The sequence below is a fragment of the Ziziphus jujuba genome, chromosome 3 (genome assembly GCF_031755915.1).
Source record: "Ziziphus jujuba cultivar Dongzao chromosome 3, ASM3175591v1".
Lineage (NCBI taxonomy): Eukaryota > Viridiplantae > Streptophyta > Magnoliopsida > Rosales > Rhamnaceae > Ziziphus > Ziziphus jujuba.
The window spans coordinates 23,870,587-23,883,112 of record NC_083381.1 but is presented as its reverse complement, the minus strand read 5'-3'; the positions used below and the strand labels follow the sequence as shown (position 1 = coordinate 23,883,112).

Here is a 12,526-nt window from a genome sequence, read left to right as displayed (position 1 = left end):
TCCAAAATTACCATGGGAAATATATCAAAATTTCACACTTACCATCCCACATATTTTTATTTAACAAACCGGTACGAAAACATCGATAACAAATAAACCATAATTTTCTCGTAATATGAGGTTCCACAGATAAAATACCGTGGGCATAATTATAAAATTTACCACCAATTTAACGAATATTTTCATAAAATATTTAAACCAATTATGCCAAAAATAATACTTAAAACCACGTACGACTATTACCGAAATATACTTTGCTCATGCATAATAAATAAATTAAATCACAATAAAACCATAACTAAATACCACATGAGCATAATTTAAATAACAATTAAACATAATTAATTGCCCAAAAATGATATAAAATCCAGACACAATTAATTACTGAAAATACTTGCTCATGTGTAATAAATACCATTTAATCACAATAAAATAATAATCGGGAATTTCTTAATGACCCCCAAATTTTCGTTTAGCACCAATGGGTAAATATATATAAAATAATATTTTTCCCGATTATATTTAAAAACGCCACATGAGCACAAATTGCAGATATCGATTCAACACCATATAAATATAATTAATTGCCCAAAATAGTTTTCAAGGTGGGTCACTCACCTGGAGCACACAATTAAACCATGATCCACCATGGGATCAATTCCATGACTCACCCATGCTCCTAGAACAAAATTCACACACAGTCAAATAAATTAATATTTTAATCAGGTAAATAATACCCGGTACCCGGGGGGTCAAACACAAACGTTATCCAAAATAGTCAAATAATATACCGAATCGAAGCTTGAGTGACGAGGATCGACCCCAATTCCGCCGGAAGTGGCCGGAATTTGGCTGGAAAGCTTCGGTCGGTTTTCAATTCCTCGTATCTCGCAAACCGCTTTGAATTTTTGAGATTGGAGGCCATTTTTGAACTCAGAGGACCCAAAATAGGGGGAGAGGAGGTATAATTTGGACTGGGCTGGCCGGAAAACACAAGAAAAGAGGAGAGAGACAATTTTCCGGCCGGCGGCTTCTCCGGCCCGATTGGGGCGCGTCCGGTGGCCGGTGACCGTGAAAATTGGCGGCTGAGCTCGCCTCCTCCCTTCGCTCATCACTGGTCGGCGCGTGTGGACTATGGGTGGCTGGAATTTAAAAACACGGTGAGGCCGAGAGGGAGAAAGGAAAGGAAAGTAAAGGAAGAAGAAAAGAATAAGAAGAAGAACGGGGCTGGGTCCCCTTTTTTCCCACATGGGGGAAAAGAAAAGAAAAAGAAAAAGAAAAAGAAAAAGAAAAAAAAATGAAATAAAAATAATTAAATAATTAAATAATAATATTATTATTTAAAATAATAATAAAATAATATGATATTACACATGGTTGACATGTGGCTTCTCAACATGGCGACACATGGTCACCTTCATTAAGTCACACGTGGCACATCGTTACACGTTCAAAAATAATATTAAAATAATACGGTGTTTGAAAAACTCTACAGGTCCATAACTTTCAAACCACATGTCTAAATAGGACGTGCCGCTAGTCTACGGACTCGTATCGACGAGCACTTCACAACCATGCATGAGTCAAAGCTCAACCTTGTATGAATAAAAAGTCAACTCCAGCACCCCTTGGACAGTTTGGACCTCAACTTGTTTTGCTCATAACTTTCAAACCGTAGCTCCGTTTTCAACGTGCTACTAGTCTACGAACTCGTGCCAATGTGTACTTCGTAATGGTATCTCAGTCAACCTAGAATTCCAATCGGGTCAAAAAGTCAACTTTTGACCTCTTCGATCAAAGTCAAAGTCAACAGTCAACAGTCAACCTTGGTCAACGTGCAAAAATTCCGACATGATTCGGGACGGTGTGTTACACATAATAAATTCATCAATGAAATTTAACAACAATTTAGCAATAAATTTAAAATATAAATTTTTTAAAACTTGAAATATAAACTTGATGCAACGCATATATTTAACTCATCACATTTTGGCATCGTAAATTGAAATAGAAATTTTCTTAAATATCAAACACATATAACATATTTTTCAGAAACTCAATTAGCACAAAATATGTATTTTAACAACCCCAAAATAGTTTTTGAAAGTCAAGATCCTTTATGGGATCGGTCCCACGATTCACACATATGCCTAAAATATCAATAAAACACAATACCGATTAAAATAATATTTTAATCTAGTATAATATACACGGGTACCTGGGGAAGCTAACACAAAAGTTGTCCAAAATACACAATATATACCAAAACGAAGCTTGTAACATAAGAATCAAGGATTGGGCTTTACCTCTGAGGGATTGGACCGGTGGTAGTCGAAATCTAATCGAGAAGGTTGGGAACTAAATGTCCTTAAATCTCTCAATCCGTTGTGATTTGTAAGAAATGGACCTCAGTTTTGGGTTTGGGAGGTCAAAAGAGGGGGAATAGGTGGGTGATGTCATTGGAAACTCACTGGAACTAAGAATTCCCGCGAGCCACCATGGTCACCGAAAAAAGTCAACGGTAATGGACCGTCTGGTGACCACTAGCCGTGAAATTTGTGGGGAGGTATATTGGAGGGTGGGTAACATGATGGTATGAGCGATGTCGAAAATGGACTGTCGGATTAAGAGAAATCGATAGGCTAAGCTATCTAGAATTCTCACAAGTCACCATGGTCATTGAAAAACATCAACAGTTGTGGCACGTCCGATGACCATTGGCCATGAAATTTGGTGGGGAGGTAGATCGAAGGGTGGATAATATGGTGGTATGGGCGATGTCGAAAATGGGTGGTCGGATTAAGAGAAATTGGTAGGTAAAGCTCTTGACGATGCAGCCGCCAAATATCTTCCCAATCCTGAAGCGTCGCAAACCTGTCGGCCATGAAACATGGCCGATTTGATGGCCGCCAACTTGTTGGTTCGACACATGCATGTCGGCGGTGGCTGGAACATGGCGAACCAACAGTGATCGGTTTCCCTCTCCTCTTTCTTTTTTCTCTCTCCTCTCTCACATCCCTTCACAATCAAAAACACCCATGGGTGCCACTGTGCACTCACGAGATTGGTTAAATTTTTGAGGTGGTATAGGGTACTGTGCATACACAGAGATCGATATGTGATAAACACTATCTTGGAAAAAAATTGCAAGTCCATAAATTCTTTACCAAATGTCCAAATTAAGTGTGCTACTAGTCTATGAACTCGTATCGACAAATACTTTACAACCGTGTACAAGTCAAAATAAAATTTTACAAAAATAAAAACTCAAACATGACATGACTTGGACAATTCGGACCATAATTTGTTTCGCTTATAACTTTTAAACCATAGTTCCATTTTGACATGCTACTAATCCATGAACTTGGGTTGAAACGTGCTTCAGAATGATGTCTTGGTAGTGCTTTCGCATGGAGATGGTCTTGGATTCGGCATTGGTTAGCCACATACACTTGTTATTGATTGATCCACCTCTTGAGGTGAAATATCCAGGAATTTGCTTGTGGGGGATCCCTTTTGTGCATTGAAGCAGAATTAGGCTACATCGAGGAGTTGTGCTCAATTTATCTTGTTGGCATTGACAAAGTGTCACAAGTATTCCTCCAACATGCAGTTGAATCTTTCAATTTATCCATTTGTTTGCAGATGATAGCTGAAGGAGATGTTGAGCTGGGACCCCGAGAAGCTTGAATATTTCCATCTAGAATGACCACATGAATTTAGCATCCTGATCACTGACAACATGTTGAGGCACACCCCTGTACTTTACTACGAACTTGAAGAATAGGTAAGTGATCTCCTTAGTAGTGCAGTACTTTAAGGTTGGGATGAAGGTTACATATTTTGAGAACCTATCCACAACCACCAAAATACTAGAGAGATCTCCAATCTTTGGTAGGTTGGTGATGAATTCGAATGCTACACTCTCCCATGGACGGCTACAAACAAGAAGCGATTCCAACAACCCTGGTGGTTTCTATCTCTTCACTTTGTCTGTTTAACACACAAGATAAGTTTGGGTGTAGTTCATAACATCCTCAGGCATTTATGGCCAGTAATATCCTTGTTTGATTAAGGCATGTGATCTTTGCCATCCTGGATGTGCAGTCCATAGGATATCATGGCACTCTTTAAATAGCATCTTTCTTAAATCTCCCGACCTTGGGACAAATTATCAATCTCTTTTTGTCCACAATAGGCCATCTTCATCCCAGAATTGGCATTTTTTCCCTTCTCTGCACAATTTTAGGATGTTCTGTCCACACGGATCTCCCCCTAAGTGCTGCCTCATAAGTTCTTGCATCGAGGTAGCTATCACGCTAGCTGCCATGTTCGCTATCATCCTTAATGCTGCGAGCTCCATCTTATGACCCAATGCATCGGCAACCTTATTCTTGGTCCACACCTTATGTTCAAAGTGAACGTCAAATTCTGCGATAAATTCATGCCAACAGCCCTGCTTTGAGGTTAGTTTTAGCTGCACGAGGAAGTGACTGACCGCCGAGTTATTAGTCTTCACAATAAATCTTGACCCAAATAAGTAGTGTCTTCAAGTCCTCAAGTATTGAATCATAGCAAGAATCTCTTTCTCCTGAGCGGTATTATTCCTTTCCGTCCCCAATAGTTTTCTACTCTCATAGGCGATGGGGTGGTTTTCCTAAAGTAGGACTCCACCCAAAGCAAAGTTTGAGGTGTCTATTTGTACCTTAAAGGGTTTCGTGACAGCCGAAAGCACATTCCCCCTTCTTACAAACAATTGGTTTTCCAGGAGCCTTTGAAACACTAATCAGGTTTATCACATTATCATTATCATTGTTATTACTATTATTATTATTATCATTATTATTATTATCGTTCAGTAGATTGGGCCACTCACTGAGATGATTAGTATCTTATTTATTTTCAAATTCCTTCTCTTAGGCCCAGGTTAGTAAACATTAATCATTCGGAGGCGAGCTTGACGTCTTTGTTCGTTGCTGAAAGTCCAAGAAGTTTTCCTGTCTTTCCCTCTCTATCTTGTATTATTTCTTTTATATTTTGTTGTATTAAATTTCATACTTAGTTGTATCTTTATCATGCTCTGTATAATGCTTTGGATATTTATTTATAATTTTACATTGATTCCTTATTTATCTTTTCGAAGTGCTATAAACTTGTGGTGATAAATTGTAGTAAGGTGAGAGGAATAAGGAGATATTGTTAGAAATATATTTTCTATGCACAGAATTTTGTGGTAAGTCCTATCCTTAGGGGAGATGCTGTCGGATTTTCCATTGAAAGGTTTAGTGGTTTTTTCTTAGCATCAGGGCTTGTCTAGTGCACCAGTGAGGGATCTTGGACGGGTCCCGACATCCACTGAATTTGTTTTTACTTAAAATAAGTTGCTCCAAGGAAAGGTACTCAAATTCATGAATGTAACCAGTGAATTGATTATATTGAAGGAATGAATATTTCAAAAAGGGTAAGGAAAACATCCAACGAGGTATTGTCTCGTTGAGAAAGTTATCATTTAAGTACAGAAATTCCAACTCTAATGGAAGAGAGTTGGTTGTTAAACTATATGACGATTAATTAGAAGAGAAAAACACATGGGTTGAGTTCTAACTATAAGTTTCAGGAAGCTGGCCAATAAAATTGTTGCCGGAGAAATCTAAATAATTGAGTCCTTTTATAAGAAACAGAAGTGACCATGGGATTTTGACCACCTAAATTGTTAGATGAGAGATCTAACCATGTGATTTTTGTGAGGTTAGGAAGAAAAATGGGATTCCATCTTGGATTTTACTCCTACTGAGAGCCAAATATTCCAAAGACATGAAATTTTGAATTAGAGGAGGTAAATCTATTAGGAATTCAGTAATGGAAAGACTCAAGAGCTTGAGTGGACTACTCTAGTTAGACATAGGCAAGAAACTAGTAAGATTCTCGTTGGAATCTAAATAGAGCACTTCACGTTTTTATAGGTGAGAAATATAATCTTGTAAGTTCGCCTGAAGCCTGCAATCCTTGAGAGTAAGACATCTCAAAGAAGAAGACAAATTTATCTAGGAAATAGGTTCCACAGCACACATATCAACTTCATCCATATAAAATTCTTGGAGATTGGGAAGGTTTGCAACAATTCTTTTGAAGGTAAAAGTGTATACTCTCAACTCATGATAATTATATGAAAGATCAAGGGAAACCAATTTGGATAGATTTGAGATTTCTAATGGTACATGCCCTGAAATATTAGAATATTGAAAATTAAGGAGCAGCAAATCGGTAAACTTACCAAATTCAAATGGAATTGTTGAGCCTCTAAAATCATTGAATGAGAGGTCTAATTTTTGTACATGATGAAGGCAAAATAGACTGTTGTTTGAATGAAAATTTCCTTGAAGCATGCCACAGGAAAGATTGAGATCGACCACATGACTTGTCATCTCATCACATGTGACTCCACTCCATGCACAACAATCTGCTGTGCCATTCGGCCAAGTGACTGTTTGATGAGTTATACTAGTATCTCATATAGAGGTAACTTTAATGGAAAATGAATTCTTGAAATGGAGCAAAGCAGATCTCTCATTTGGATGGCACAATGGAGGAGGAGGAGGATAAATATTAAATGAGGAAGTCAAAAAAGTTGATGAAATGAGAAATGGAGATAAAAGATAAAGAAAGAGGAATAACAACCATAAAATACAACCCATGTTGAGAAAAATAATCATAACCTAAAGTTTGCTCTTAGTAACGGCTTTTACGTAATGTACTTGCTAGTTTTTGCAATATTTTATAAGGATTTGAAATCGGTCTGTATGGTTTGTCTATGGATATGAATTTTCTATCCTCAAAATTTTGTCCCACTAATAAAAAATTGACATCTTATTTAAAATGCCAGTACACATTTTCTTACGTTTTCCCATCACTTTTCATTAACTTACACTAACGAGCTAAACTTTCTCGCAAATGCAAAATACTAACTGGGCCCCACTTTGTTAAAATTTTTTTAAAAAAAAAGTCATATCATTTTTCTTTTTTTTCTTTTTTTTCTTATTTCTTGTGCAATTCTTGCCGTACTTCTCTCTTTCAATTATAGCTTTTATATTCTTTTAATTATTATTATATCAATCGAGCCTACCTCATTCAAGTTTTAAAAGAAGCCACATATCATTCTTCTATTTTTCTAAACTATTTTTTTATTTCTTGTGCAATTCCTTTGCCATTTTTTTTCTCCTTCAACCCATAATTTGTATACTTTTTTTTTAATTATTATTATTTTTTTCTACTGTACTGCGGCAGCAGCCATTAAAACTTTTTTCCCTAATTTTCTTTTTACTATACGGTGCTGCAGCAACTTCTTTCTCTATTTTTCTGTCTACTCTACGGTGCTACAGAAACTTTTTGCTACAAAGCAATCCCTTTTAAGGTTCTATTTGTTTTGCTATGCCCCAGGCACCTTTTGCCCTCCGGTAGACTCGAGCCCCACTCAGTAGACGTGGGTGGTGGTAGGCTCTGTTTATGTACAGCAAAATGCAACACACAAATTTTTATAGTTTGTTAATAGTGATGTAGTATATTATATATAATGAAACATTAATTTATAATATGAACAAAACACATCTATCACCAAATGTAAAAGATTATTCACCAAATATATATATATATAAGAATACTATTTTTATTTCTAAAGAAATGTAATAGATGTTTCTAAAGTACATTAAATAGTAAAAACAAATAATATAAAACTTATTCTCAATGTTTCTATAGCCTGTGTCAAACTTCTATATATTATTGTTATTATCAATGAAATGATTGCCATTGAATCCAAATCCTTGGTATTTCTTGGGGATTGCATGCACCTGTGAAAGACACACAAATACATGTCATTTCCTATAAAAATAATGCAAATTTTAAAATAAAAAATAAAAAATATACATATTTAATAATCTTTCGCAATACCTGTTCTAATAAATTCAACATACTTGTAAGAAAAATTTCTTGCAGGACAAAAGCATTATCCTTTAACCTTACAGTGATTTATTGAACCCGATCCTTATAAAAAGCAGAGAAACTTTACTCATTTCAAAGCACTCTATATCCCATTGATACTCCAATTACAATGACACATCTACAACCCATCAAGACAATCGTCTACTCTATTTCAGAAAAAAAGAAAGAAAAAAAGGATAATCTTCCACTCAAAGCCATATGTTTGATTTGGACCACCTTCTTCTTTGAAGTGTGTGGGCAGAGAATGTTGTGCCTCATTATCATTCCAGCACATTTTAAACAATAGAAATCCACATAATCACAAGTTTTTAAAAAATGCTAGTTGTCACCATGGTTGATTTGTTTGTTTGTTTTATTTTTTTATTCGATGGACTATTTATAATAATTCTTTCAAAATTCATGATTTTTTTAAATGTAGGTGTGAATTGTTTAGGCAATTTCATTTTACATATACTTGCAAAGTTGAAAGGACTGAATTAAATTTCACTTGACACATTCTTGCTAAGCTAAAGGGGCTGAATTAAAGAGACACAAGTCCCTAAAACCCAGACCAACCCAGACCTTCCATTTCATTTGATTGGACCAGATTTTCCTTCAGCCAATGTACCCCAGGAGAACCATCACCTTTACTCCACTAGTAATTAAAAATTGCGGAATTAAGAGACTGGCATATTTGTTTTGGGATCTTAAAAACAGAAATTGTATAAACTGGAATTGATTGAACTACAGACTTAACATACACATTATCTCTTTGTTAGACCATAAGCTCATTTTGGGATTTAGCAAAGAAAATCAGAAAGGAAACATATTCTGAGAATTCAAAATAAATCTTAACACTAACATACATACACACACCCATCTTCCCAAAACTTCTTTAACACACCAATTTCCTCTAGGAAAAGAAAAAGAAAAAAAAATATTCCCATAATCATCAATATTCATCCAACAATTAATATATAACACAATATATATTCCAACCTCAGCATCTCGACATTTAGACCTTTCTTCGGCCCCTGCAACAAATTAGAAGATTATGAGTTCATAAAACAAAAAACTTCTTTTTTTATTTCTATTTTGGTTGGAAGAAAAAAAAAAGGAAAAAAAGGAACACACAAAACAAAGTCATTTTGATTTCCATAGTTCTAATTTCTTCATCTGGTTTTGCAATTATCATTGGAAGAACACCCCTACTCTCTATTTTTTAATGGATGTATGTAATAATATAAGTTGGGTGTACCTGAAAAATCTGAAAAATGAAAAAAAACAAAAACAAAAGAAGAATAATGTTGGGTGTACTTGGTATTGCTCAGTAAGATAAACGCTTGTGCCATGTGCAATTATTTTATGATTAGCATATGAGCCATGTTCTTCCACTTAACAAGATACATTTTCCAGACATAGTTTTAACAAGGGGGAAATTATATATTTACTTGATCGTCTAATTCATGAAGTTGTAGGTTTAAGACATGCCTTTCTCCTCTTTAGGTTACACATTGTTGTAATAATATAACAAGGAACAAAAAAAAAAAAAACTGCATAAACAAATACTTTATTAATCTGTAATTTCTATAATTAAAGTGGAGTTCTCTTTACATAATATATACGAAATTAATAGACAGGTAGAAGGGCTAATGTAATTTATCTTTAATTGTGTAAATAAGAAAATATTTTTGTTAGGAAAATTGAAACGAAACAATATTATAGGAGATACAGATTAATAATTCGACTAGATTTAACAACTGAAAACAGAATTATTAATACAGAATGCAATCTTCATATAGTAACAAATAAACAAGCTAAGGATATTATTTTTCCTCAATTAAAAATTCAAAATGAAGTATATATTTTAACCAAAAAAAAAAATGAAGTATCAGATTAACTTTTAGCAAAGAGGATATTATATGTCTTCCAAAATTCTACAATTTTTTTTTTCTGCATTAAAACTTTTTTTCCACCTTTAACATTTTCATTGTAGATATTACAATACAGCGTATTTAATGTTCTGTTCCCCCCCCCCCCCCCCCCAAAAAAAAAAAAAAAAGAGTACTAATGATCTGTTACAAGAAACAAAACAATCTATATTGGCTGGATATGCAAATTTGCAAGAGGCAACAAATAGTATCGTGAGAAGGAAAAAAAATATAATAATAATAATAATACAACAATTCCAACTAGTTCACAAGGCTAAAATTTTAATAACACTATAGAGAAAAATAAATAAAGAAAAACTGTAACAGGAGGCAGAGCTAATTACATACCTCACTAAATTTGTTCTCGCACCTCCAAACACATAAGCAAGCAGTGTCTTCTAGGCATACAGGAACTTACTGAATCCAATCTTTATCAAAAACAGAGTAAATTTTTCATTGGAAAGCACTATATATCCCAATGATACTCCAATCACGATTCCACATCCATAACCCACCAAGATGATCTTCCAGTCAAACCCATAACCACCTTCTTCTTCGAACTTTGTGGTCGGAGATTGTGGTGCCTCATTATTGCCACATATTTTAGACAATAGAAATCCACATAATCCCATATTTTCACTGTATGAAGTGTTATCGAATGTGTTGAATTGCTTGCCACTAGGTATGGGTCCAACCAATCTGTTTTTTGAGAGGTTTAACACTTCAAGAGATATCATGTTTGTCAATTGTTGAGGAATCTCTCCAACAAGCTCATTCGAAGAGAGGTCTAACCATTCAAGGTTACTCAAATTTTCCAATGTTGATGGGATAGGACCAGTCAATTTATTATGTGAAAAGTTGAGCCCTTTAAGAGACTTTAGCTTCCCGATCAACTTTGGAATCTCTCCCTCAAAATTATTTTTGGACAAGTCAATTGTTGTGAAAATGGTTTGAATTTTCTCCAATTCATGAAAGAAGCCTTTTATGACCACAATGGTAGATTCATAATATTGATCTTCTTCCATGTATGTCAATTGGTCCGAATATGCATCCATCATGGCCAACAAATTCTTGAAATATTTTGTTGGCAAATTACCACTGAACTCATTGTCAGAGAGGTCCATGATTCGCAAGTTTCGGAAAGGAAGTGCAGTTTTGGGACTAACCTCTATGGAACCATGAAATCTATTAGATCTCAAGATAAGAACTTGTAGCATTGGAAGAGATTCCAACCAGTAGGGAAACGTGTCATTCATCTTGTTATTTCCAACATCTAACATTTCCATCTTTTTACATCTAACCAAAGATTGCGGCAATATCCCACCAAGTTGATTTCCATTAAGGTTGAGATTCCTCAATGAATTTCCCTTTGTAAATGTCAGAGGAATTGTGCCATGCAACTTGTTTATATGCAGATTCAACACTAATAAGTTGACACTAAAATTTCCAAGACATGGATGAACTGTTCCATTGAGAGAATTATTGGACAAATCAAGATATTTAAGCGAATTAAGATCACAAATTGAAGAAGGTATCTCTCCACTCAATTGGTTTTTTGAGATTGAAAGGTATTCCAGTCTTTTTAACTTTGAAAAGTCGTGTATCCCGACATCACCGCTCAAGGAATTTGAGGAAAGATCTAGGAAAGTAAGATTCACTTGTTGAAAGATTGAGCTTGGAAGGGATCCGTGGAGTTTATTATTACTTAAATCAAGACACTCCAAGGAATGGGATTGAAATTCCTCAATGTAACCAGTGAACCAAAGATTTTAAGGAGTACAGCCAACCAGGAATTTTCCCGTCGAGTAGGTTATCAGATAAATACAGAGATTCTAACTCCAATGGAAGAGGACCGCTGGATGTTAAACTATTTGATGAGTTATCATATGAGAAAGAAAGTTGGGTGGAGTTATAACTAGAAATTTTAGGAAGCTGGCCGGTAAAGTTGTTGTCTGACAAATCTAATGTTATGAGGCGCTCTAGATGCATCAGAGATGACCATGGGATTTCACCACCCAAATTGTTAGAGGGGAGAAATAACACACTGATTTGAGTGAGGTTAACAAGCAAAGTGGGATTCCATCCTAGTATTTTACAACTCCCGAGGGATAGATATTCCAAAGAGTACTTGAAATTTTGAATTAGAAAAGGGAAATCTATTAAGAGTTTAGTCTCAGATAGAATCAATTGCTTGAGTGGACTACTAGCATTCCGATTATATTTAGGGAACAAGGAACCGGTGAGATTCTCATTCCCACGTAAAAAAAGCATTTCAAGTTTTGGTAGGTGGAAAATGTAATCTGCAGGTAAGTTCCCTCCGAGACTGCAAAAAGTGAGCATAAGGTTTATCAAAGAAGAAGACAAATTCATCAAGACAACAGGGGAAACAGAGGACATATCAACTTGAATCAGATAAAGTGATTCAAGATTGGTAAGGTTTGTGACAATTCTTTTCAAGGTAAAAGTGTCTACTTTCAGTAGAATATTATTATAAGAAAGACGAAGGTCTACCAGTTTGGATAGGTACGAGATTTCTGGTGGTACACTCCCCGAAAAATTAGAATCACGCAATATAAGGTGCTCTAAATCGGTAAACTTACCGAATTCAGACGGAATTGTTG

The 12,526-nt window shown here is 35.3% G+C and overlaps 1 protein-coding gene across 1 annotated transcript; it reads right to left on the bottom strand.

Annotated features, from left to right (window-relative positions):
- Positions 1-10,375: 10,375 nt before the first annotated feature.
- Positions 10,376-11,652, bottom strand: LOC132803154 (receptor-like protein 9DC3; the record flags this gene model as incomplete). The annotated part of the gene is made up of 1 exon (XM_060815413.1): positions 10,376-11,652. A coding segment is annotated over exon 1 (816 nt), but the record flags the coding sequence as incomplete, so codon positions are not given.
- Between the last annotated feature and the right edge of the window lie 874 nt (positions 11,653-12,526).